Source organism: Tenrec ecaudatus, chromosome 11, assembly GCF_050624435.1.
Source record: "Tenrec ecaudatus isolate mTenEca1 chromosome 11, mTenEca1.hap1, whole genome shotgun sequence".
Classification (NCBI taxonomy): Eukaryota; Metazoa; Chordata; class Mammalia; order Afrosoricida; family Tenrecidae; genus Tenrec; species Tenrec ecaudatus.
In genome coordinates this window covers 4142845-4170149 of record NC_134540.1, presented here as the reverse complement: position 1 = coordinate 4170149, position 27305 = coordinate 4142845, and the positions used below count along the sequence as shown (strand labels likewise).

The window sequence follows — 27305 nt, the reverse complement described above, 5'->3', positions numbered from 1 at the left end:
TGCCATCTGAGAGCACGTGATTCGTTCTCCCAGAGGAGCAAGCGGTGCTTAAGTTCAGCTCCTCGGCTGCCGTTCAGCTGTGCGATGGGGAACAGGTTGGTTCTCAGGGGCTCTGCTTGCCATGTGGAGCCGAGCCTGGAGCAGAATTTCTCATCCTTTGTCACCTGTCGTTCTTCCAGAGGGCACACTGGGAAACCGTCTTACCCAGGTAATGGAAAGAGCGGGCCTTGGAGAAATGGTCCCCGGTGGCGCAGTGGGTTAAGCAGTGCCCCACTAGTTGTGTGGGCAGCCGTTCCAGCTCACCAGGAGCTCCACAGCAGGAGGAGGAGGCTGCCTGATCCCGCATGCTGTGCCGCCCAGGAATCCCCCAGGAGCCTGCTTCCCTGCCCTCCAGAGTCACCAGGTGCTGGAATTGACCCACCAGTGTGGGTTTGGGGTTCAGATTCCTTTTCATTTGTCTGCATGCCCTTTCTCACCCAAAGTCAAAGGCCAATCCCAATCTGAGGCAGTGCCAGAGTGACCGGGACCGACCCCAGGTACATCGAGTCCACTCTGACTCACAGCGACCCTGGAGGACAGAACTGACTGTCCCCCCAGGCTTCCAAGGCAGTCAGCCCATTCTTCTCCTGCTGAGCGGCTGGGGGTTTGAACTGCTGACCTTTCCATCAACAGCCAAGCACCTCTCTGCTGTGCCACCAGTGTCTCTTGAGGACTGGAAAGGGGAAGGGAGAGCTGGTCAGCGGGCTACCCAGGGTGACAGGAAACCCTGGACACACCAGCCTCCTTCTCTTGGTAGGTTTAAGCCAACACTCAGCACCTACTCTCTCCGTTAATGGCCTGGCCTTTCAACAAGAACCGCTGATGGCTTGTGGAGCAATTGAGTTCTAGGGAGGAAAGAATAAGTAGCCAAATGTCTAGACGCATCTGAAAATGTGGATGCGTTTCTCTCTGCCACGCGGCCCCATCCTCTCAGCCAAGAAACCTGACAATACTTTTCTAGACGGGATTCATGCTGCCCCCATCATCCTAAACTTGCCCTTTACTGTCTTTTTGACTTGCTGTCAAGAAGTCCAATCAAGGTTTATGCTTTTTTGCTTTGTATCCTTTTAATCCAGAGTAACCCCTAAGGCTACTCCCCCCCCCCCTTTTGGTGGTGGTAGGGGCTGTTTCATGACTGATTTTTTGAAGAGCCCGAGCTGGTTTTCTCACAGAATGACCGAATGTGTCCCAATGGTCTGGTTGTTGTTCTAGCCCTCGGGTTTCTGAGGCACTAAGAATTAAATGTGAAGTCTTGACCTTTTGGCAAGAATGTGTCATAGGTGATGGGTACTTTGTGCTCCATATTATCGTGTACACACACACACACACACACACACGAGGTGGGGGACGGGTGTGCACAAAGTCTGGAAAAGTGGAATGGAAAGGTGGTGGGATTTTCCCATAAGCTTTTGGAGGTTCCATCATCCGTATACTTCCTCCCCCTCCCCCCCGTACCCATTTGGAAACAAAGTGGGAGAGCTGTGCTGCTGTAGTCTCTAAAAGTCTCTGATGTGTTTCCTACACGAACAAGAGTATTCTCATTCATAAACGGGGTGTCTTCCAGCCAATCAGGGCTGCTGTCTAATCCACGGCGCTGAAGGTTCAGTCAGCTGCCCGCGAGTGTCCAGCAGCAGCTGGAGCTTATCCCGCCGGCTGTCTTCCGTCCCCCTGACTCGGAGCAAGCGGCCCCACAGGCCTGTTTGCCTGCAGGGCTCTGGGCACTGTGGAGGCCGACAAGTCAGCCACCTTCTAGGCTGCTCCTGGTCGTCCTGTCAGGATGAGATTGAGTCTTTTCTTCCATGTACCGTGTCTCTGCTCTGCCGTTGCACCAGCAATGTGAGTGTTGGGCTCAGGTGTTGCTTCCAGGAGGTGTGCTCACCTGGCAAGGAACGTGGCTCAGAGGTGGCCCTGAACACTGCCCCCCTGAGCTTGGGTGTGTGGTTCTTTCAGTGGTGAATGGTCCCTCAGGGTGCTCATTGCTCCTGCATGGCTGGGCTTGAAGGCGGTGTTAGTGGAGTTACCAAGGCAACATATTGCCTTTCTTTTTGAATGAGTTTACACTGGCATTTCCACATCAACTTTGCCGTCAGAGTCTTTTCTTAACACCTTTGGGTGGTTGTTTTCATTGGGACGGCTGCAGAGGGTTTCTGAGTAAGGCTCAGCCTGTTGGCTTGAAGTTCTGTAGTACTCCTTTGCCTCTGTTCCCTTCTGGCTGTCCAGCCGCCTGTATCTGACCTGGAATTAGTCTTTGTGAAATCGTTCATCTGTTCTTCCTGGGAGTGAACACCTGGCAATTTGAGTTTTCTGTTTTCAGGTTCAAGTATGCGTGCATTCTTTGTTGACACTGCTCTTATGCACGTACTCGCAAAGAAAGAACAGCGTTACCTTCCCGTCTGCTTGGGATTCGTGGTAACCTATGGCACGCCTGTGCTTTGCTGCCTGTAAAATCTGGGTCACTGCTAAGGGGGTTGCTTTGAGGATTCAAGTGCGTCCCTGGCCCTTCAAGGATGCCTAATGAATGCTTGCCTGATGTTTTCACAAGGGTAATTTTGCCAAATAACGCCTATAGAAGGAGCCCAGTATCACAGTGGGCTGAGCACTGGGGTGCTAACCTCAAGGCTGGCAGTTTGAACCCAGCAGCCGTTCCATGGGAGGAAGAGGAGGCTTTCTGTTCCCATAAAGAAGGTGCTTTGGAAACTCACAGGGAAGTTCTGCTCTGTTCACTAGGGTCACTGGGAGTCAAAATCGACCTGATGGCAGTAGGTTTAGTGCCTGTAGGTACAGATTGAAAAAGCGTTCATGCAATTCCTGTGTGCTGTGACAGACGGCGCGCAGGCAGAGTAGGGCCGGTCCTCTTCTGGGTCTCAGCTGGCACAGGCTCAGCTTCCACACTCGAAGAGGTGGCCTGCAGGACCCCTAGGCTTGGGAGCCTGCTGTTGGCTGGTTGTTGGGAAGAGGCTGCTTTTAGCTCTCAGAGCTTCTTGCCTCCCATTAGGGCCCTCGTGGCCCAGTGGTTACGTTTTGGTTAGTGTTGGGCTACTAATTGCAAGGTCAGCAGTTTGAAACCACCAGCCACTTCTCGAGAGAAAGACGGGACTTTGTACTCCCATAAAGAGTTACAGTTTCGGAGACCCACAGGGGCGGCTCTGCCGCGCCCCAATAGGGCCGCTGTGATTTAGCACAGAGTGGCCACCACAGCTCCTTGCCACGTGGGCCTCTCTCTCCGTGAGCCCGTCTCACTGTGGTTGGTTAGATAGGGTGCCTTCTGTCACCATGTGCCGTCATCTCAGAGCGAAGCCTGCCACCTTTGTCCTCGTCTGCTGGAGGGGAGGGGGCGGTGTTATACAAAGATGTGAGGAAGGAGACGTGCCTTGGGGGACGCTTGCACGTCTGTCAGCCACCATGGTGCTTGTCCCCGAGATGCCTCAGTCTGATAGAAATTCACTTCCCACCTGTGTGATGGGTACCTTCTCGTTCTTCTGAAATTGATCCACTCTCTGAGAGGTTGTCTCTGAGCTGAAGCAGTTCTTGTCGGGGCCTCCTCCTCGGCAGTTAGGCGACATGTGGTTTTAACCAGCTCTCATGTGTATATGGTTATCTTTATGTTTAAAAAAAACACCAAACAAGCAAGGCAAATTCACTGCCATCGAGTCAGTGCTGACCCCATGACCCCCTGGCAGTTTCTGAGACGGTAACTGAGCTGCTGGTGGTTTTGAACTGCTGACCATTCAGATCACAGCCCAACACATGACCACTACACCACCAGGGCTCCTGTGGATGTGAGTGTTTAGTAGTAGATGGCGCACCCTGGCTCATCACATACCCCGTGCTGAGGAGGGTGAGTCGTAGTGTGCACGCTCTCCCACGGAGCTTCAGCACAAAACACGCTTGCTGGCCCACTCCCTCCCCTTTACTCACCCCCAACTTAACTGTTTCCCAGATGATCTTGAGGCAAATCCCATCTTTTATTAAGTAATCACGGTAGGGCTTTATGTTTTGTGTGTGATCAAGGTTCTCTGCCTATCCCTTAGCACCCTGAGGATATGGACCACATAGTTCATATAGTAAGTTTTATCTGAACGGAAAACACCACGTGCCCATCAGTTTGTCGTGCTGTGGTGCTGTGATTCCCGGAAGCCTTGTCACCAGCCTTTCAAATGACAGCAGGCTCGTTTCATGGTGGGCGGAATTCAACAGAGCTTGTAGAGGAAGACAGACTAGGAAGGAAACCTGATGATCCACTTGGAGAAAAAATTGACCAGTGGAAATGTAATGAATGGCACAGAGTATTGGCGGAGAGAGTGCCAGGAGTTGAGTGCGCCTCCCGTGGAAGACGCTCAGAGCCTGGCTGGGAAGAGCTGTGTCCGTAATGTAGAGACATTGAGTTCCAAACACCATTTTTATTAGAAAGAATGGCTGAGAAACCATGGTTATCCAGGCTTGAGTGTTTTGCAGATATTTTCTTTAAAAAAATCAATGAAGGGGTCCTATCAAGGCAAACCAACAACGGGTTTTATAGCCAGTGATACATTGTGAACTTCCAAATGAAATGATAGTTGGGGGAGGCAGTAGAGACAGCCTCGACGTGGCTGGAGTAGAGCTCTGGGGATCGTCATGTGCTGATGGATCAGCTCGAGCGGAGAAGCAGTGGCAAACACGCTCTAATCATGGGAATGCAGGACCACGGAGGGTTGTCAGAACGGAAACGAGATGCTCAAGACTGGTCTCCTTCAAGTCCTCCCTCAACGCAAGAACCCTTGTTCTAATAACCCGGCACTCTGTGATGCGCACCTTCCGACACAATCACTGAAGACAAATGGGTGCATACACAAATGTGGTGAAGAAAACTGATGGTGTCTAACTATCAAAACATATAGCGCCTGGGGTCTTAAAGGCTTGAGGATAAACAACCGGCCATCTAGCTGAGAGGCAACAGAGCCCACATGGAAGAAGCACACCAGCCTGTGTGATCATGAGGTGTCAGTGGGATCAGGTATCAGGTATCAGAGACCCAGAGCAAAAAATCATATCGATGTGAATGAGGGAGAAGGCCAAGTGGAGACCCAAACCCATCTGTAGATGACTGGACACCCCCACCACACACAGAGGGTTCACAAGGAATTGACCAGCCAGTCAAAGTGCAGTGTAGCTCTGACAAAACACAACATTCCTCTAGTTCTTTAATGCTTCCATCCTCCCCACATCCTCCCTCCTATGATGACACAAATTCTACCTTACAAATCTGGCTAGACCAGAGGATGTACACTGGTACACATAAGAGCTGGAAACACAGGGGATCCAGGACAGATAAACCCCTCGGGACCAATAATGAGAGTAGCGATACTAGGAGATGAAGGGGAAGGTAGAGGGGAAAAGGGGGAACCGATAACAATGACCAATATATAACCCTCTCCCAGGGGAATGAACAGAAAAATAGGGGAAGGGATACAGCAGTCAGTGTAAGACATGAAAAAAATGATAATTTATAAATTATCAAGGGTTCATGATGGAGGGGGAGCAGGGAAATGAGCTGATATCAAGGGCTCAAGTAGAAAGAAAATATTTTGAAAATGATGATGGCAACATATGTACAAATGTGCTTGACACAATGGATGGATGGATGGATTGTGATAGAGCTGTAAAAACAATAAAATGTTTTTTTTAATGTAAAAGACTGGTCTCCTGGACAGCAGTGAGTGAAGTGGACTGGTACTGGCCATATTGGATAGGCCAGTGGGGTCCACTCTGCTGGGAATGGCAACCTGGGAATGAAACGTTCCTCGTCCACAAGGACGCTTCACTGTGGTGGCTGTAGTCAGTGATACGATGGTGTGCGCACACCTACCAGGAAGGCGAGTGGGCATGATTCTCACGCAGATTTTCTCACCACCCACTCTTGCCAAAGGTGAAGAAATGGAAACATTTTAACAATATCTCGAATCGGAAGTTGATCAAGAAGTTTCATTAGTTGGAAAACATGGCCTTGGTGCTAAAGAATTTTGCAAGACCAATGACCGACTTATTGGAAATAACCCTTTCAGCACCGTAAGCGGTTGACTACATACATTGGCCTTTCTGGGTAGAATGCACAGGGATGAAATTGGCTACGCCTGAAAAAGACTGGATAGGTTCAATGCAAGTTCAGTATCATCCATCAGAACAAGGCCATGGACCAGGCGAGGACCAACCATCAACTGCTTACGTGCAAGTTCAAGTTGGAGAAAATTAAAGCAAGTCCTTAAGAGTCAAAGTACAACTTGGGCTACATCCCGCCTGAATTTGGAGGCCATCTCAAGAGTGGGTTTGACGCCGGGAGCAGATGAGTTGTCAAGTGCTTTTTTAAAAGGGCCTCGTGCGAGAAGAAAGCAGAAACGTGGTGGCAGTCAGCGACACAGGACACGGCGGCTGCGGTGGTGCTAGAGTGCTTTGTTCTGCCCGCTGTGAGTCGGAACCCACTGGTGGCACGACAACTGCACTGGACACTGGAGCCCTCGTGGTGCCGTGGTTAAGCTCAGCTCTCACTTGAAAGGTTGGTGGTTTGAACCTCACAGCCACGTGGCAGGAGGAAGAAAGACACCCCTGGCCCCCTGCGGAGCAGCCAGCTGTAGAAATCCCCTGAGGCAGCCCACCATATGCTCTGCAGCACTCGGTCAGAATCGATGTGAGCGCAGCAGCAGGGCGGTTTGTTTGGGTGACGTTCTGGGTAATGAATGCACAACCACCAGGCCAGCAGTTCGACTCCACCGGCCGCTCCCTGGGAGAAAGATGAGGCTGTGTGTTGCTGGAAAGGTTTTCAGTCTCAGACACCCACAGTGGGCAGTCCTACTCAGGGTTGCCCTGAGTTGGAATCCACTGGAGGCAGTGAGTTTGCTCTTGGTTTAACCATCAGTGAGCGCTGGACTGTGGGCCAGCCCTCTAGCAGCTGCGGTTTCGGAAGTGGAGGCAGTCACAGGTCTAAAGGAGCCTGTGATGGCCATTCGTCATTCCCCTCCCCCGCCCCCCAGCCAGGGTGTGACAGGCAGGGAGGATGCTGCTAAGCCTCCCCAAGGTGGGCAGGGCGTCATGTGATTCAGCTTGCTCCTTCCTTTGTGACCAGGGACCTGGCAGGGGGGGGGGGGCGGGGGGGCAGGGGCATTCTGTCATGAGATGACCCACTCTGGGCGGAATGTGCTGCTCCCAGAATTCTACACACAATGTATGTCTTTAAATCAGGTGTCTGTCTGTGCTGGCAGGACTGTGTGTGTTTATGTTTTTGTTTTTTACTCGAGGAAATGAAGAAAAACTGGTTTCCTGCACTCTTCCCCACACTCCCCGCCCTGCCCTGCTCCCAGATGGCTGCTGCTAAAATGACCACGTACAAAAAGCAATCTCACTGACGTGGAGTCGACGCACGGAAGGTCCTACAGGACAGGGTAGAACTAGTCCCAGACTGGGACTCTTTGCAGGAGTCGAAAGCCTGCCTGTCTCCCAAGGAGCCGCTGGGAGGCTACAAAGAGGAGGACTTTTAAAAAATAGTTATAAATTTAATAAAATTTGCCTTATAAATTACAGTAGAAGCCCTGGGACTCAGCTCATTGTCCCAAGAAGCACTTGTTGGGCCAAGCTGGGCAACTGTGCCTAGAGTGTGGTCTGAGTCTGGGCTGGGGGGTGGCCAGTGGTCCAGCGCCCACCTTTCCTCCCTCTGGCACAGCCGTGGGGTAACAGTGGCGACCGGGCAGAGACTCCTGGGCAGGAAGGCACCGTGGGGCAGGAGTGGGAGCATAGGCAGGCCCTGTGGCTGCCAGCCGCCCCCCCCCAGCCCCTCAGTCCGACTGGCCATGAGCAGGTGTAGCTTGCAGAAGGCACTGCCATGGCGGCCACTGAGGCCAGCCCTGCTCTTGACAAGGCCACTGATGCTCCTGAGCTGCTTGTGGAGCCTCTTCTCCCGGCTGATGTCCACGCCCACGGAGGGCAGCGCCGCTAGGATGTCGGTGATGAGGGGCAGAAAGCGCTGCAGGATCAGCTTCAGCGAGGTGCAGCCCACCCGCACGGAGCTCTCATACTTGCTCTGCGGCAGTCTTTCGATCTGGGGCAGCACCGTGGTGCACAGGTCCAGCTTCCACAGGGAGGCTTTCTGGTGGACGATGTTGAGGAGGTCCACCACCACCAGCAGGTCGTTGATGGCCACTGCAGCGACCACAGACGTCGTGACGTTGCCTGTGGTCCACGTGGTCTGCACGGAGTCCAGGTTCTTGTGCCGGCTGGTGAGTACCACACACATGGTGTCGTGTCCCTTGCGGATCTGGGACATGGCGTCCTTGTCGGCCAGCTCCGCCTGCTGGGGCATCTTCATAGCAGGCAGGAAGTCGGAGGCCTGCAGTCCGATGGGCTCGTTTCGGGTGGTGGGGATGACGACAGGCTCAGCCTTGGGTGTTGGGGCGGCAGATACGACCGGGGTTGGGGCAGGACCTCGAGATTTGGCATTGGTAATTGGATGTCCATGGCGGGAGTGGGCTTAACTGCCTCCTTGGCTGGGGCCGCGTCGTCCTCCGTGGGGGCGGAGAAGGGCTCACGTCTGTGGGGTGGTGTCCGACTGATGCTGTTCTTGGGCTGGAAGACTTCTTTGTAGTCCTCGGCGTAGGTCAGAGCCGCTGAGTCCGAGCTCTGCTTGGTAGCAGAGAACTTCCAGCTGCCCCCAGCACCCGAGGTGTGAATTACATGAAGGTCTGCCGTAATCCTGAATGAGCATCAAACGGCACACAGTGGCGATCTCTGGCACCGAACCTGCAGAGAAGTGGGGAGTAACAAGACTGTGATTTTGTTTGAGCGTTCTCATTGCTGTTGAAAAGAGCTCTAGTGGCGAAGCCCTCAGCTCCCAACTGATAGGTCAGCGGTTCAAACCCACCAGCCACTCCATGGGAGAAAGATGTGCCTGGCTGCCTCCACCAGCTTGCCCTGCTCTGTCCTACAGGCTCCACCGGGCCTCAGGGGGCTTGGCTCGTTGGCATTCTCTGTAGTCGGTGAGCATGCACTGCTCATGACAACGTTTCACACAGAGCTCACAAATGGGGCCTGATGCTCGTTCTAGTATTTATAACGGCCTGCCAGGTTAGAGGTGACACTGGTAATTCCCTAAGGGGACACGTCAGAATGTTGGGTAAGTTACAGACCGGGACACGTTCCTTTCTGTGACACAGTGGCTTCCAAAGACGTGGGCCCAAACAAAGCACATGGGGTCTCCCTGTGGGGGCAGGACTCTGGCTCAGGACCCTATCACTCCGACTCCAAGGTCACCTTCACGCAGGGCGGTGTCCCAGAGGCTGATTGAGAGCGGAGGTGCTGGCTTAGTACTCTCCCACCACTGTCCCGCTGGTTCCTGGCCCGAGTGGCCCGAGGGTGGCTCCGTTCATGGCCCTCTCCTTTCCAGCAGGAGCTGGGCCCTGCTTCCTGCGGGCGTCCCTCCCGCATATGAAAGTTGCTTTCCTGTTAGGCTTGGGGCGCACCGTCTGTGCTTGCTTTAGGAAGAGGGTGCAGTGTGGTTTTCACTCAGCGCAGACGAGGACAAGGTGCTGGGGATGGGCTGGGACAGCCTGCTAAGCTGCCCAGCGCCCCACTGACAGGTGCCTTGTGCTCCCTCTGTCGGCATCAGGAACCCTCCTTCCGCTTGGGTTCTTGGTTGGCTGTGAACTGCATGGTCAGCAGTTGGCCTTTCTGTTCCCGTAAAGAGCCAGGGTCTCGGAGCCCCTGGGGCAGTTGACCCTGTCCCGTTGGGTGGCTCTGTGTTGGGATCGGCTCTGGCAGTGAGTTGGGCATTTGGTTAGGTCTGGCATATGCAGCACCTGCCTCATTTGAACCCTGCGGATGGGTGTCTCTCCCCCCCCCGCCTCCCCGAGAGTTTGGAGTGGGTGCCCTTCCTCCACCTGGGGACACCCCAGTCGGGCGGGCAGCCTGTGGGGCCAGCACACTCGCTTTCCTTCCGTCTCCCCACAGTGCCACAGAGCAGTGCTGCCCAACCCCCCATCCCCACGCACACACACAAGAGACTGATGGCTACCTTGATGCTGTCCTGTCCTTTGTGGGGCCCCTGTGCCCCTTCCAGAGCTGCTCCTGAGGGCCCACAGCCAGCTGGCCCTGCACGGAAAAACTGGCTGGCTCGGCTCAGGTCTCAGGATCTCCGAGCTAGGAAGACCCTGTCTGGGGTCAGGGACCCACTGGGCCTGGTGGGAGGTGGTCCCTGTGGTCACTGAGCTCTGACTGTCAGCGGGCAGTCTTCACGTTGCAGTCAGTGCATGGTGTTCTTTCAAGTGCACGGAACATTCGTGGCGGTTTTATCGTGTTTCCATCTTCAATTCGACATGGGAGCCCTGGTGGTGCTGGGGACGAGTGTTGGGCTGCTGGCTACCAGGTCAGGGCTTTCAAACCCACCAGCTGCTTTGCGGGAGCCAGAGGCTGGCCGTTCCCATAAAATCTCGGAACCCCGAGGACACATCCCTGGACTCGGGATAGTGAGTGTGGGGAGGACTGGCTCCTGGCGTCTAGAGTGTGAACTGTTACCGTGTCAGTCGGTCATTTGGATGGTCAGTTTGATCCCTCTTCACCTGTAGGGGAACACGCGATTGCCTTCTCAGGTACTGCGCCGAGGACCCTGGAGACCCAAAGTCATCTCAGTCCCCAACCCAAGGGACTGTAGGCCGGAGTAGAACTTGTCCCAGAGGGCTTCCCGGGCCGCCTTTCTCCCTCAGAGAGGCTGGGGAGTTTGAACCGCTGACCTGGTAATTAGCAGCTCACCTCATAGCCTCTGGCACCACCAGTGCTCCATAGAGGACACCGTGGCTTGGGGAGCAGAGGAGTGAATGGGAAAGCTTCTGACTGAGCTCTGTCTCCAGGTCAGTGGCCCGGATCCGGCTGGCTGGGCCAGGGCTCGCTCCCCCAAGTTGTGCAGCACAAGGGCAGCATTGTCTGGGAGAGAGGAAACAGAAGCAGCCAAGGACAGAGTGGGAGTCACTTCAAACAGGGAAACATTTCTGGTCACACTCACACGGCCAGCGAGCCCCACAGTGACAGGACATGGAAGCTGTCCACGGCGGGTGCCCAGTCGGTGCCGACTCAGCAACCCCATAGGAGAGACGAGGAGTCCCCCGCCCCCGTGGGTTTCCCAGGCAGGCCATCTCTGCAGGAGCCCACAGCCTTGTCCCTCTTCGGAGGAGCAGAGGGTCGGTTCAAACCACTGACCTCGTGGTTAGGTGGACTGACAGCAGCCACCGTGGGGCCCAGCCTGGGCAGGGCTGGGCTGTCGGGATGGCCCGGGGCTGGGCAGTGTTTCCTGCTGTGGTGCAGGGGTCCCTGAGTCACAGCCCCGGCACAGCAGCCACAGTGCCCGTGGTGCAGGGGTACTGTGTGTCGACTTTCTCCAGGTCTCCGAGGGGGGAGGCTGGTGGCCTGGAAGGGAAGCCTGTGGGGTGGCTCTGCTCCAGCACACGGGGACCTCCACAGCAAGCAGCTGCCTCTATGCCGTGTCCCAGGTGCTTGGAGCCCGAGTGCAGAGTGGATTTGTTCTGTCACCTGGGGGACTTGGCCGATGCTCTTGGACAGGGCTTGTTTCCTGGCGGGCAGGAGACCAAGCAGGGATGTGCGGGAGCTCTCTCTGATCCGTTCATTTGTTTCTAGTCCAAGGAGGTGAGCTTGCTTTTGCTTTTCACACCACTTTCACTTCTCCCCACCCCCACCCAGACCCCCACCCCCAGCCCCTGTGCCTCAAGGACATCTGTTTTTCTCAGCTTATCAGGGCCGGCTGCTGCCCTCATTCCCAGAATCAGGTCCCCACACTCCGTAGGAGACTTGAAAAGGGAAGTCGGCACCAGGTCCCTGCCGGGCACAGCAGCCAAGGGTCTATTTGGGAAGATGTCTGGGGCTTTCTCGTCTGTATTTAAAGAAGTTGACTGGGAGTAACCGCTAGCCGTAACTTTTGGTGTACACAAGGTAGTGGCTTGTATTCGTTACTCTTTGCTGTGAAGTGAGTGACATTTTGCACAGCAGATCATCTGGTGCATGTGACACCGATCACCGTTCATCTCCCTGGGTTTTCTGTCTCAGACAGCCCTTTCTGCTGGCCCCTGCGCTCTGCCTGGTCAGTGCTGCCCTTCGGTCTCAGATGGCTGATGCTGCCCGGCCCCAGTGTGCTCCTCTCAGGAGGTATGGGCCCGTCACAGACCTGTCTGTTCCCCTGTGCTGCCCATTAGCTGAGTTCAATTCCAGAACTGAAGGGGAGGGGGAACATGGCCTCGTGGCCCGCCAGTCTCAGCTGGACAGCCAGCCTGGTCTTTGTTAGGGTCCTATCCTCGAAAGGGGGTAGTCCTGGTGAGCACATTTTCTTGGAGACTGTTTGCTGACCCTATTACAGGGTGGTGGTGGTCCATTATGGTCCTCAGTGCACCCAGTACCCAGGGCAAGTGGGTGTAACTGCCCTGGGGCCCATCACCAGCAAAGCAGAGATGCCCCAGTATGGTCCTAAGGCAGGCTGCCCCCTGGGCCCTGAGACCTCTCACCCAGCAGACCACTGCTTGGCCACTGTGCCGCCAAGCCAGGAGGCCAGCGTCTGTGCTGTGACTGAGCGGAGCTGCCCCCGGGACTCTGAGACTGTAACCTGCAGGAAGGCAGGCGGCCTCGTCTTTCTCCCGCTGACCTTGCAGGTCGCAGTGTAAGCCCAGCACCGCCTGGCTGGCCCCTGAGGCAGGCCAGACTGAGCGCACTTCAGCGATTTCACGGCAGCCTCGCCGTGGGTGCGACGTTTGTGACTGTAGCCGCTGTGCCAGTCCCTCTTGTTGCGGGTCTTCCCTGCTTGAGCTGTCCCTCCGCATCACCAGGGTCGATTCCCTTCACAAGGACTGGTCCCTCCGGAGGACATGGCCACTGTAAGTGAGCCACAGTCTCAGCATCTTTTGAAAGGAGCATTCTGGCCGGACCTCTTCCCAGAGGGACTTGCTGGTTCTCCGGCAGTCTGTGGTCCTTTTCAGGTTCTTCACCGGCCCCACCATTCACAGGTGTGGATGATGCGGCTGCGGTCTTCCCCGCCCCCCACCCCCTCTCATGCGCACAGGAGTTGATGGAGCGTACCAGGGCCTGGGTCGGGCCCACCTTAGTCCTGAAAGTGCCGCCTTTTGTTTTCTTTCAATGTCGCTGCACGTGATAAGAATCCTAGACAGACCTTGTTCTTGTTCACAAAGACCAGCGAAGAAGCGCTAATTGCTACACTCTCTCTCTTTTCCCCTTTGCAGGGCGCCAATGCCTCGGCATTAGAGAAAGAGATTGGTCCAGAGCAGTTTCCTGTCAACGAGCACTATTTTGGATTAGTCAATGTAAGTGTCCATCAATGCTTGGGATGGGAGTCGGCCGGAAACCCCAGGAATATGTTCACAGTTCACTGAAAGAAAAGCCGCGTTTGCGCACCATTCACATTCAGAACCAAGACACCGGAGGTGACCGTGGGGGGTCACCCCCAACTGTGCACGGGAAGCAAAGGATGCCCCAAGTCTGCAGGGCCCCAGAGCATGATCTAGCTCGTCGGCCAAGGGGTGTCCTAAGACACCTGTCAGATAGCTTAGCCCCGGGAGTCCACGATGCACAGAGATGTTGTCAAGGCCTCGGTCAGAAAGGGCCAGGGGACTTGCCCCAACAGCGTGACTTTCAGACGGAGACTGTTGCCGCCTTGATTAGGGTGCATCGAACCATGGTCTGCTATGACACTTGGTCAGTTAGTTGACCTCCCTCTTGACCCTTCCTGAATTTGCTAGGCTGAAATATTTTTTTACTGTCCCAAGAAAGAAACATCTTCTCTGAATTTTTAAATGTAGTTTTTTTCTTTCTTGTCCTTTATTTTTATCTCGATACTATTATTATTTTATTTCTCTTTCATTTTGTTTCCTATTGTTTCTATTAGGTTTCCCAGCTTATGAGGCACAGGAGGAGTGGATGTTTAGAGACAATGACTGTGATGCAGTGGTCCAGCGGGGGAGAGGAAGGGGGGGTGGGAATTGGGGAGCAAACCAGGCATGTGCAAGAGGGGAGGGAGTTTTAGAAATTATTGTACATACGGCTCTCTTTAAAGGTGATTTAGCCATGAAAGTGTATAATATGTGAATATTAAGAAAGTGACTGCCAGTCGAACACTAATAATCCAGACTTGACCGATAGTTACCACGGGGGGAAGGAATAGGGGGTGGTGGGCATGTGTTCCTGGTGGTGGTATACGTGGAAAAGATGTCAGTCGTGACTGTCCAACACGAGAGTATCATCTGTGGCACGGAATTCTCCATGCCGACGCTGAATTGGAGAATGTTAGGTATATTTTGCCACAAAAAGTAATAATCACACGAATAACAATGAGAACAAAGGAGAAGAAAGTGTTAAACAATTGGCTGGTGATGACTGTAGAACTCTTCCTGATGCGATTGGACTATTGCATTGTATGGCATGTGGATGAAGTGCCAATAAAACTGCTAAAAAGAAGCATGTTGCTGCCCTCGGGAGGCTTCCCTCCTTCCAGCAAGGATTCACTTGGCTCCGTGGGGAGAACTCTTGCCCCATTTTAAACTTTGATGGTGCCTTTCCTTTCCCAGGTCATCACACAGTATTGTCGACCTACTCTATAATTGTAGTCCTTTATTTTAGGCAGTGGATGTGTGAAAGTGTACACACACACACACACACACCCACACACACACACACATGATCTTGTCATCCCCTCTGGATGCACCCTCTGGAACCCTCGTCTGGATAACGCGATGGTGTGCGGCCACTCTGGTGTGTGGCCTTGTCTGTGTGACTTGGAGGTAAATTCGGGGTTTTCCTGAGACTCCACAGCCCCCTCTCCCAGTCCCGTTGCTGAGTTGAGGACGGACACCATGGCTGTTCAGACTGGAGTCTCCTCGTTTTCCGCTTGGAACATCCCTGCTGTAGGCAGTTTCTGGGCAATCCCCATCCCCGCCTTGTCAGTGTGATCTCTCCCCTTGGTCTTTCCGAACATCCTGCTCGCTGGTCAGTTTTGTCCACCCCCCACCCCGCATTTAATGGTCCATCTTTTGGATCGAAGGTTTAGCTTCTTCTCCACCTGGTGTGCGTTCAGCTCCTGCACCTTTGATTTCAGAGCATGTTTCCTGGAGGCCCCACGTGGGAGGCAGGGGGCCTGGCTCCCAGGCTTCCTGGGACGGAGCCTTCTGGGAGCTGGCCCCCTGTGGTTCTAACCACTCGCCGAGAGTGTGGTCAGTGGCCAAGCCTGTGAACAGTGAGCCAGCAGGCCCCAGAGCCGTGGTCCTACAAACCAAGCCGCACCACTGGTGGGAAGTCGATCCTAACTCCTAGTGACCCTCTCGGAGAGGATAGAGCTACCTCAATGGGTTTCCAAGGCGGCACGTCTTTGCAGGGCCAGCTGTTGGCTTTGAACCACCAACCTTTTGTTTCTTAGAGAACCGACGCCTAACCACAACCAAATCCCTACCTTCGAGTTGATTCAGACTGAGGGCAACAGCATAGGGCTGGGTAGACCTCCTGTGCGTTTCCGAGAATGTAATAACTCATCATGGGAGTGGAGAGCCTTCTCTTTCTCCCTGTGAGTGGCTAGTGGTTTCGAACTGCCGACCTTGCAGTCAGCAGCCCAGATCATAACCACGACGCCACCCGGGCTCCTTTCACAGTTACATTCCTTCTAACCTTTTCCTGCTTGGTTCTGTCCCTCAACCACACCGCGGCGATGTCACTTCCTTAGTAGAGACCGTCTGCCTTGAGCGCTGTGCTTCTTTCAGCAGCAAGAACAGTGACTACACGTGGACCTCACCTGTGTGTGGACACACAGGAACCCCACTGGCCACGTCTGGGGGAGAGATGATGCCTACGCCAGTCAATACCATCTGCCACAAACAAGGCCAGGGGCCAGCTGTAGGGCAGACCATCAGTCACTGGCACGCACGTTCAGGGTGAAGCTGAAGAGTGAGAGCCAGCTTACAGCCCTGAGTAGATCCCACTAAGTTTTGAGATCATCGCCGGAAGAGACACACAGTGAAAGCTCCTGATCTCTAAATCCAGTGGGATCTACTCAAGGCTGTAAGCTACATCGTTTTTTGCTTGAAAGAAGATGACTTCGGGGATATTTTTGGTGCAAGGCTTAAGAATTATTCCTGGGCAGTAGTTACTTGGGGGTTCACAGCCTCATGGCTCCAGAGAGTCTGGCTCATTTGAGAATGTGATGTCATTTTCTGGAGCCCCCCCCCTTCCACACCCCCCGCCCCCACCCTCAGTCGGGATTCCTCATTAGAACCTTTGATCATAATCGTCAGTCCTGGCAGCCGGGCACCCTCCAGTTCTTGCAGTCTCCTGGCAAAGGGAGCAGTAGTCAGAGACCAGCAGACCCATGCGGGGTGGGGGTGAGCTGGGGTTCCCTTTTGGACTCTGCAGTAGTTGTGTAACTGCTCCTGGTAGTGTTGGGCTCAGAGAGGGGAGGCTCTGGAACCACTTGGAGCAGGCAGGCAGGAGAGCCTTTGGGGAAATCGCCCACTCTCATCTCAGGGTCCATGTGGTCAGTCGCATTCTTTGGAAACAGGTGATTTGAAGCTCATAAAGTTGCCTTTTGAATCAGCTTGCCTTTTTATCCCCTGAATAATGTTTCCTGGGCAGGACTGTAAGCCGGAGCCTCACAGAATTGATGGTAACAATAACGTATTGCTCTGTGAGGAGACCGTCTGGACGAGTCATGTGGAGCCAGAAGGGTGATTGTTGGTGGGGTTCTCTACAAAATGTCGGCACCTTGAGCTTCCCGACGAGCCCGCGGGTTCAGTGCCTTGAGCGCTCAGCTGGGCACCCAAGGCCAGTGTTTGAAAACACCCCAGCTGCTCCGCCGGGGACAGCTGCAGCCGTGGACACCCGTGGGCGGCCCTCCCCGCGCGCAGGGGCGCTGGGAGTCCGAATAGGCCCGGCGCAGTAGAGGTGGTTTCGTTTGCGGCTGTTCCAGTTTGTTTACCGCTCACACTGCTGCTTGTGGGTTTGTTGCTGTAAAACGTACCTGTGTGACGTCGTTTGTTCTCACCTGTTCTCTGCGGCACAGTTCGGTGGCGTTAATCGCCTCGAAGTGGTCTTCCTCCCTCTTTCCCTTGGTGTAGCCCTGGTGGCGTAATGCCCTACAGGTTGGGCTGCTCACCACAAGGTCAGCATTTCGACTCTGCTACCTGCTCCACAGGAGCCCTGGTGGTGTAGTGGTTAATTAAGCGTTGGACTGCGATCCACACAGTCAGCAGTTCAAAACCACCAGCAGCTCCATGGGAGAAAGACTTTGGCTTTCTATTCCCATAGCAATTACAATCTCGGAGACCCACAGGGGATGCCGTGAGATGGCAGTCAGCTTGGTCTTTTGAGTTTCTCCTTGATTTGTAGAGAAGCCGACCACTGGCTTGTCTGGGAGCTGCCCTACAGGGTCAGGATCTGGGCTGCCCCTGCTCGTGGTGTCACTCCGTTCCCTGAGTGCGGGAAAGCCTAGCGTTGTGCTGTGTTGTCTTGTTTTGCAAGGCAGGTCTGGGCCATAGGAGATGAGACAATAAAAACAATCTATTGTTAAAATAATTCAAACTGGGTTTGAGGTCTTTAAAAGTTCCCCACCAACCTTGACCCCCCCAGCCGTTTGTGTCCACTGATAGCTGTTGCCTGTTTCGCTATATACAATGGCTTCTCCCGACGTTATTAGTTGGGAACGTTGTCTCTCCATCACCGGGTCAAGGAAAACCTGCTGCTACCAGGCTGATTCCGAGTCAGAGGGACTTTGCGATGGTTTCGGAGCCTTTCTGTTTTGGGAGAGCAGACGGCCTCACCTCTCTCCTCCTGAGCGGCTGGGGCGTCCAGCCACCAACCCTGAGTTAGCAGCCCAGTGCTTAATCCACTCCTCTCAAAAGTTAGTTTCCGGAGTGTGGTGGGAACTCTTGGGAGAGAGTTTGTGGTTTAACGCCATTAGTAGTCCTTGGGTTTTCATGTAGGTATGTGCTGGTGCATTGCACTAGCTCTTTTGGCTCCGCTATGCACACACAAGTATCCCCGTGATCTTGCGTACTGCACATTTCCTGAACCAGACCGTCTACGCCTTTCTTTCCAAGGTCTCCCTGTGCCCCTTTGAGGGGAACGTATTTAGAGACCGTAGTCTGCAAGCAGGGGGTGGGGGGGGTTGCTAAGAGGTATTTCTGTGGGCTGGAACGTGAGCACACGCGTACACACGCACACATCCTTTCTCCTTCATACAATCATAGACACTAAGATTTTTTAAGCACTGAGTTCATTCGCGTTTCCAATTTCACTTGTCGTTTTATTACTTGGCTGATTTTCATTATTGTTTCCTTTCCTTCACCCTCAAAGCCTTAGTCTTGATGATGTTAACAAACTCCTTGCTTGCTTTATTTACAATGTATCTGTGGTCATTTCAATGTAATCATCAGTGTAACTCATTGGTAGAATTCTACCAGGGTGACCCCCGAGAGTGCTGTGCCCCATTTCTGTGTGCACGTCCTGTATTCTTGGACCGTGTCTCCCCAAGGTAAACAGAAACACCGTTGGTTAACGTCACTAGAAGGAGCTGTGACCCCGGCCTAGGTTGTTTTAGGCTCCCTGGTGGTATGATGAATGGGTTTGCAACTTGGGCTGCTCACTGCCAGGTCAACAGTTTGAAACCACGAGCTGTACTGCAGGACAAAGCAGGCTTTCTTTCCTCTGCCCTATGGATTGAGGTCTTGGAAGCCCACGGGGCAGGCTGTACTCTGAATCATCTCTACAATCAGAATAGACCAGTGGCAGTGAGTTTGGCTTTTCCTTGGGCTTGTGTAGTTATGACACCAACATGATAATTCACATAAGCACCAGGTTCATTTCTTTCTGTGGGTTTTCCGTTTTAGGGGTCGCTCCCTGCGTTCCTTTCTGATTTAACTTATGTTTTTATACAGTTAGGGGGCACGAAGGGAACCCTTCATAACAAGATGCATGTCCAGGATCCCGACTTCTGGTCTGGTTCCCTCCACCCACTGCTGTTGCCCCTACAACTCATTCTTTCTCTTTTGCTGGGGGTAGGGCAAGAGCAAATACATGTCTATCTACATATGGCGGGAACTTCAAAGAGTTTGTGGGAAATTTTCATCTCTTTTTTACCTTATGATTTTTTTTTCCCTTTAAGGAACAGAACTTTTCTTAGCGACAGTCAGTCAAACTTTCAAACAGGAGGGAAGGTCCAGAGACTGAATCTCGGACCCGTTGGGTTTTAAGGCCCGGGCCTTCTTGGCTTCCTCTGGAGTCTGATTTCCTGCCAGGACCCACACGTGTTTGTGCGTGTTCCTGTGTGTGTGCACATGTTTCTGTGCACGTGCACCCACCATTATCTGCAGTTCCAGTTTTTCACGAACTTTCCAAGCCCCCTCGTATGCATTTAATCATCCTGCCCATGTCGTAAGGGCTGTGCCCAGCTTGTAACACGAGTCCTGTGGGGCACAGCCCCCCTGGTGGTAACAGGAGGCTTTGCTGAGAGGTCTGTACAGTCCTGCAGCACCCAGCGGGCCTCCTGGTGTTTCCTTAGCAGACGGGAGCCAGTTTGATCCGGGGAAGGAAGGGGAAGGCAATACACATCTCTGTCTGCTCTGCGGGAGGCTCATCCCTGAGCCCCTGGAGGCCACCAAGGTGCAGTGCTGTCTGCGTGTCCTCGGCGGGCGGCCGGGGAGGATGGATCCACACCCAGGACTTGGCTCCACTCTGAGAGTGGCTCTGTCTGGCACTTCAGGCTAGACTGTTGGCTGTCACCTTGAAACATTTTTAATAGAACGTTCTAACATGTTAGAGGATCCTGTGGTTTTTCTTTCTTTAAAAAACAAAAGGCAATCCCATCCACCCTTGTGTTTTAATTTTTAAACTGCGGAGCATTCATAGTTAAACATGTAGGATATTTAAAATGCTTCGGACACAACCAACATTTTGATACAAATGCCAGAAGCAGACCCACCGCCAGCGAATCAATCCCCAGCCATATTTGGGAAGTCTGAAACGGCATATCTGTGGGGGCAGGCGGCCTCACCTTCCTCCCCGGTGGGTGCTGTTAGCCTAACCCACAGCACCACTAGGGCTTCTTAACGATAAGAATGGGAATTTTAACTGACAGAGAGTTGTGGAGCTGAGCCCGTCTCCCGACTTAATGAGACCCTTTAAGTCACTTTCCATAAGGGCAAATGAAGTAGCTTGTGCTTCCCTTCCATGCTAACCTGGGACCTCTTCCTCAAGCGTCTGTTTACTAGCCAGCTTGCATCCACAAAACGATGATTTCTCTGTGCTTGGTTCTTTAAAATACAATTTTTATTTATTAGTGTCATACCTTACTTATTGGTATACTAAACTTGGCAGCACTTGCATTGTTCAAGTAATTTTTTTTTAATTCGTATCTTTTAAAAAATCATTTTGTTAGGGGCTCATACAACTCTTATCATAATCCATACATACATCAATTGTGTAAAGCACATCTGTACATTCATTGCCCTCATCATTTTCAAAGCATTTGCTCTCCACTTAAGCCCTTGGCATGAGGTCCTCTTTTTCCCCTCCCTCCCCACTGTCCCTTCCCTCGTGAGCCCTTGATAATTTATGAATTATTATTTTGTCATATCTTGCCCTGTCCGATGTCTCTCTTCACCCCCTTTTCTGTTGTCCATCCCCCAGGGAGGAGGCCACATGTAGATCCTTATAATCAGTTCCTCCTTTCCAACCCACCCTCCCTCTATCCTCCCAGTATCACTACTCACACCACTGGTCCTGAAGGGATCATCCGCCCTGGATTCCCTGTATTTCCAGTACCTATCTGTACTAGTGTACATCCTCTGGTCTAGCTAGACTTGCAAGGTAGGATATCATGGTAGTGGGCAGGCGGGGGGGGGGGGACGACATTTAGGAACTAGAGGAAAGTTGTAGGTTTCATCATTGCTATATCGCACCCTGACTGGCTCATCTCCTCCCCGAGACCCTTCTGTAAGGGGATCTCCACTCGCCTACAAAAGGGCTTTGGGTTTCCACACTCCCCTCCTCATTCATTTTTGTTCTGATGATGCCTGATACCTGATCCCTTTGACAGCTTGTTTGTTTTTAATGTGTACAAGCATCGTAAGATTTCCCCCGATCTTCTTTCCCATCTCCACGGTGCAGGGGGCTTCCCCAGGTTCACGGGGAAGTGGGAAGAAAAGATGGTGGAATTTCCCCGCAAACGCCCAGAAGCTCCCTCCTGCAGATGGCAACGCCCCACTTTAACCACACTTTCCCCCTCCTCCTTCCTTCCAGTTTGGGAATACGTGCTATTGCAACTCCGTCCTCCAAGCACTTTACTTCTGCCGCCCCTTCCGGGAGAAAGTCCTGGCCTACAAGAGTCAGCCTCGCAAGAAGGAGAGCCTGCTTACGTGCCTGGCCGACCTCTTCCACAGCATAGCCACGCAGAAGAGAAAGGTTGGTGTGATACCGCCTAAGAAGTTCATAACGAGATTACGGAAAGAAAATGGTAATTCTTCTTCTACTTCCTCACATCTTGCTTAGTTAGGTCTGAAGCCCGAACCCCACTGCCCTGGCGGGCACTGCTTCCGGCTCAGAGCAGCCACCCTGCAGGACAGTGTGGGACGGCCCCTGCCCCTGCCCCTCACCCAGGGGTTCCCGCGCTGCCTCGGCCTCCTCCCAAGGCACAGCCAGTGTCTTCAAACTGCTGACGTGCCTGCTAGCAGCTCGGCGCTCCACTCAGTGCCCCCGCACCACCAGGACTCCGAGGGTTAGCCAAGCACCTACAGTTGCCTCGGCCCCGGCCACTGATGGGTGAACCTCCCGGAAGGCTCAGCTCTATGTAGTCTGTGGGGCATTGCCATGGTAACTACTGTGGGTGTGGTCAGCACCTGAAGTGCCCTAGGCAGAAACCCGGTCCCTGTACCTGGAGGGGGAGAGAGAGACAGACAGACAGACAGACACAGACAGAGGAGGGAGGGAAGTAAGTCACCGTGTTCCTCTTGGCACATCAGCCCCGAGACACTTTTCCTCCCTCGTTGTGCACGTACCATGGCTTTCTTCGAGGCGGGGCAATAGTCCTGCAGCAGTCTGCGGTTACAAAAGCACAGCCAACAGGCACACAAACACAGAAAAGCCCCAGCCCACCATCACGGGTCAGTGTGACTCCCGCGACCACAGAGAGCAGCCTCTCCCCTGTGACACCGAAAACCAAACTTACTGCCAGCGAGTCCAAGCCCAGTCCCAGGGGAAAGGGTTTCAGGCTGTGACTCTTCATGGGAGTAGACAGCCTTTTCATCCTCCCACCCTAGGGATAGCCAGGAAAAACATGCAGACAGACTTGCCAAGATTCCCAACACGAGTCTCTGAAAGCCTTTATAGGGGTGGTCCCTCCGCGCCGGAATTGAGTCGATGGCAGTGTGTTTGGGTTCAAGGTCAAGAGATCAATGCAAACCTGCCGCAGTTAACGTGGGAGCTGAGTCTTCAGTCGAGAGTCAGTCTGCACACCACGCCGGCGGGGTTGCTTGTTTATGTAGAAGGTACGTTCCAACAGCAGCCCCGCAGGGCAGAGGGCCACCTGAGGCCGGCGGGATCTGGATCTGGCTAGTGGCCGAGTGCTTTACCAGTGGGCTCCCGGAGCTCCTTCAGGGTGGCCTCGGAGCAGAGCCAGGGCACCTGCTGTGAACCGGAGAGATCAAGATGAAGACTGGCTAGAAGGCGAGGCGTCCCTGCAGATAATAACTGGACGGTGAACAGCGAAACGTGGGCACGCAGCAGATAGATGTGGGTCAAGACTGCTTTCAGGGAAACATCACCGGGGAGGCAAGTGCTGGGAGGATAGGCAGGTGGCAGGCTGGTCAGCGGGCCTCTCTTCTGTGCCTCAAGAATGTGCCATGGATGGAAGACACCCCTCTCATCCAGTGAAGTGCCCGTGTAAAATGACCGAGGAGATAGGGGCTGCTCTTGCTGCCTTGCCCCACCCACACCTGCCAGCCGGAACTTCTGATTTGGGAGTAACCTGCTCCTTCAGGCCCGTACGGGACACCTGGAGACTCCAAGGGGTGCAGACAGGGAGCAGAGAAGTGGGTGCTTTGAGCCTGCCCACAGGCCCCTGGGCCGAGAAGCCTGACCCTCTGCGGCTGAGAGGCCTGAGCCGGGAAAAGCCCCTGTGGAGCGGTTTACCTGTCCCCGCCAGCCGGGACCCAGGGTAGGAGAAACGAGCTGTGTTGTGTGCAGTGTTTATGATGCTGCCGTCTGCTTTTCTCCATGGGCTCCTACTGTGCGCGTTCTGAGTCTCTGCTGCTCGCACCGACTGTCTTAGGAATGTCACCGGGCCGGCCCGCACAGAAGCAGAGGTCCGTTCACAGCGATCCCACTCTGGGGTAACTGTAGTCGGGTTGACATGCAGTGGTTCAGACGTAGGCTCCTGCAGACACAGCCGGGGCCGCCTCGGGTCCGCATGGAGCAGAACCAAGCGGCACCCTCTCAAAAGGCACCCACAGGCCCAGCAGCGGGCAGAAGCGAGGTCTTGTTGGAGTGCGTGCACTGGGCACGCCTGCTCTGTGCTGCCTGTCCCACTGAGCATGTGATTTTTTTAAAGGCGTCCTGTGAACTGCTGGATATGAAGACTCTACGGGGTCCATGCAGTCCTGTGCCGTGGGCGCCTTGTCTCTCTTTGTCTGCCGGGAGGTGGAACAGCCATACAGACAGAAATCCTTGGGTTTTACGTGGGGCTTCTGACGTGGATTGTGTGTGTTCTCCATATAACCGCAATAATAGTAGCAGGACATGCTGACGGTCTTTGAGCGCAGACAGTGTTGCATTCTGGGCCACTTTAATTCTCTCAGTAACCCCTTGAGGCAGATCTTCCTCTTGGCCCGGGTTTCCCGCCAAGAACTGTGGTGTAGGCAGGTCCACGCGGCCCGGCCTCGGTGACACTGTGAAAGAGGCTTTTGTGGACGCCACTCGTGGGAGGGAGCATGCCCTGGTCGTTTCTCCTACTGTACTTCCCAATAAGGGGTTCACTGATTGCTGGCTTATTTTTGTGATCACCTTGCAAAGGCAGAGAAAAACAACCCGATTGTACCTGTGGGAGAAGCCTGGACTTCTTTTTCTATAAATTGTGGATTTCCAGCTCTTTGCCGCTTTGTGCTGTTTTCTTTCGTATGTGTATGTTCATATATACATATGTACACATATGTACATACATACATGTATGTTGCAGACAATACCTTTCTGTTAGCTTTGATTTTAGCGCTTAGGCCTTAAGCATATGCATTTGTACTGCAGTTCATCTAAAGTGTCCTTTGTTTTGTTCCATTTCTCCTAGAAAGGCTTCCCCTAAGTTTTCTTCTGAATTTAAAAAGTAGTAACCGTTCCCTTTCTGGGATTTAAATGTACATGAAGGTGCTAGAAATGAAAATTTTCTAGGTGGGTAATTTTTCTCAGTGAATTGTAATAGCGAACCTGCTACTGACTGGGGCTTCTCATTTAATTAGTGAGCTCATACGACCGCTGGCTTCCTGCCACGGAAAACCCACCTCTGCTGTTTTCTTATGCGGGACTGCACCCTCTCTCTCGCCCAGCCTCCTCACTTGTGAAATAAGGCCAGTGACAGTCAGTCCCGCAGGCCTGTTTGGGGGACCAAACCAGACCCTCCTCTGGCGGTCAGCACTTCAGCCAAGGCAGTAGCCGGGCCAGGCTCCACGTTTCCCCTGGGCGTCCGTAGCACCTGCGCGCATTGTGAGCACCTGAAGGGCAGTTTAGGAATTACCAAGATCAAAGACTTCTCTCCATGCCATGACTCTGTTTGACCCCCTAAGTGGCATCGTGAGCTGATGGAAAGGCCCGGGCGGGGCGGGGTGCACGGCTAGTGAGGACAGCGGGAACACACACTGATGATGAGCACGTCCTTGGCTTGGCAAACGGTGTGTCAGTCTGGGTGCTGTAGAGAAACAAATCCACAGCAGCTCACGTATGAGAGGGTGTTTTACATAAAGGGTAAGTGCACATCAAGAAAACATCCCAACCCAGTGCTGCTCAAGCCCACAAGTCCAACATTAGCCCACATGTCCGACACCAATCCACACAGTCCTCCTCCATCTCACAAAACACATACAATGACGCCGACTGCAGGAGGAAAGCCGAGTCAGTGAAACTGTAAGCATCTCAGTGCTGGCAGGGGTCTCCACACGGCTGCTCCAGCACCCAGTGCTGCATCGGGGTAGGTCCATGCGGCTTCTCCTCAGGGATGTCTTGCAGGAAGTGAGCCTTGAAAGCTGAAGCTGGGAACTGCTAAGCAAGCTGCACCCTGATCAGACCATCAGAAAGCAAGAGACCCGAGAACTTGAAAGGCGAAACTCACCGAGTCATTTATCCATCTGTCCTTTAATTAACCCCATATGTGTTTATCAGCCAGGTTGGCACAATAAACTAACTCAAACAGTTTCTGTCCTATGCCTTTCCTGTGCATCAGCATCACCTCAGAGAACGGTGAACCCCATGCCTCACCCCCAGGTTCCCAGCCTCACCTTGATCTGCCTACTCCCAGGCTGTGGGGATGGAGCAGCCAGTCAGGCATTGGCAAGAGGCTGGCAACAGATATTCTGCTTTTAAAATTGCCAGCCTGCGATGTGTGTGATAACAGATTCAGGGAGCTAAGAAAAATAAAGGTTTCCTATCTCCCAGGTGGCTGCCAGGTCAATGTGAATATTGTTTGCTCCCTTTTCATGGATTAGTTGGTATTGTTTGTTCATGGGCTTGTACAATTTAATTTAGTTATTTCTCCAAACCATTTGTGGTGGTTACATAATCTGTTGTCAATTAGAGACTGAAGAGGGAAGGGGTGGAGTGTAGCCTGTCAATCAGGTCGCAGCTTGATGACCTCATTTGGAGGCGCTAAAGAGAGAAATAGCTCACTGGAGGCGGGACACACACTCTCTCAGTGAGACATTCCTGTTGAGAGACACATGGAGCTACCCTGAGCCTGGAGCTGGAGGAGCCACATGGAGAGACTCCTGCCAGCGCTGAGATGCTTAAAACCCCCCTGGATCCACAAGACCTTCCACTCACTGGTCTGTGATCTTCCTGCATTCGGTGTCATTGCATGTTTTTCATGAGTCTGAAGAGGACTTTATAGATTGGTATCAGACATATGGGCTAATATCGGACTCATGGACTTGATCTGGACTGGGCTGGGATGTTTTCTCAATTTAAAATTGCTCTTTTATGTAAAACTCTTCCTTATACGCATACGAGTGTCTGTGAATTTGTTTCTCTAGTCCACCCAGATGAACACACCATTTTATGAGGAGCTAGTCCAGACATCACACCATTCCACCGCCCAATCCCATCAAGCAGCATTGCACAATTGCTACCAAAACTGGCTTCAGAACAGTCCCTTCCTTCTTGAGCTCCTTGGTAGCAGCCCCCAGGGAACGCTTATTCTCGCTGTTGTCTCTAGGCTCCTCAATCCAGGGTTCCCTACACCGAAAATTGCTGATGATTTTTTAGGCATCCTCGTTCACCCTCGTTTACGCCTCTCACATTCAGCCATAACTTTTTAGATGTGAAAGCCATGTGGGTCTTGCCCACTGCCTGTAAGACAGCAGGCATTTGGATGCAGTTTAAACCGTGGTCGTCGTTTGTGTGGAGGTAGTGGTAATTATCCAGTGGCATTGTTTTCCTTTTCAGAACTTTTTGACAACTACATGCAGCAAGATGCCCACGAATTCTTAAATTATCTACTAAACACAATCGCCGATATTTTGCAAGAAGAGAGAAAGCAGGAGAAGCAAAATGGCCGCCTGCCCAACGGCCACCCGGAGCGTGAGAACCACAACGGCCCGGCAGACCCCACGTGGGTCCACGAGATCTTTCAGGGGACACTGACGAATGAGACCAGGTGTCTTACGTGTGAAACCGTAAGTCCGGCGGCACGTGCTGGGGGGGGGGGGGGGGGAGTAACGTGGGGCATGATGTGCGACGCCCCCGTGCGCAAGAGGGGCAGGGGATGTCGTTGGACCGGTGTCCCACATCACACTCCCGCTGACGGGGCCCGCGTGTCCTGCACAGCGCCTGCCTGCTTAACGAGGAGCACCTTGTATGCAGGAGAGCGCTTTGCGTTTGAACTGAATCTCTGGGCACGCTATTTTTAGTAGTTACCTGTGGGCCACCAACACCTGAGGTGACGAAAAGCTACTTAATAGACGTTGAAAAACTTGGGTGTTTTTTTTCCTGTGTTCCTGTTGAGGAGC

At 53.3% G+C, this 27305-nt stretch overlaps 1 protein-coding gene across 2 annotated transcripts in view; it reads left to right on the top strand.

Annotated features, from left to right (window-relative positions):
- USP12 (ubiquitin specific peptidase 12) overlaps positions 1-27305 on the top strand; it is a 65973-nt gene that overhangs the window by 20472 nt on the left and 18196 nt on the right. The window contains exons 2-4 of one of the 2 annotated variants that reach the window (XM_075562788.1): positions 13293-13373; positions 21346-21559; positions 26743-26972. In XM_075562788.1, the coding sequence (XP_075418903.1) occupies positions 13293-13373; positions 21346-21559; positions 26743-26972 (525 nt within the window). Of the gene's footprint in view, positions 1-13292; positions 13374-21345; positions 21560-26742; positions 26973-27305 lie in introns of those variants that run through there. The other variant, XM_075562789.1, reaches the window with a different exon arrangement.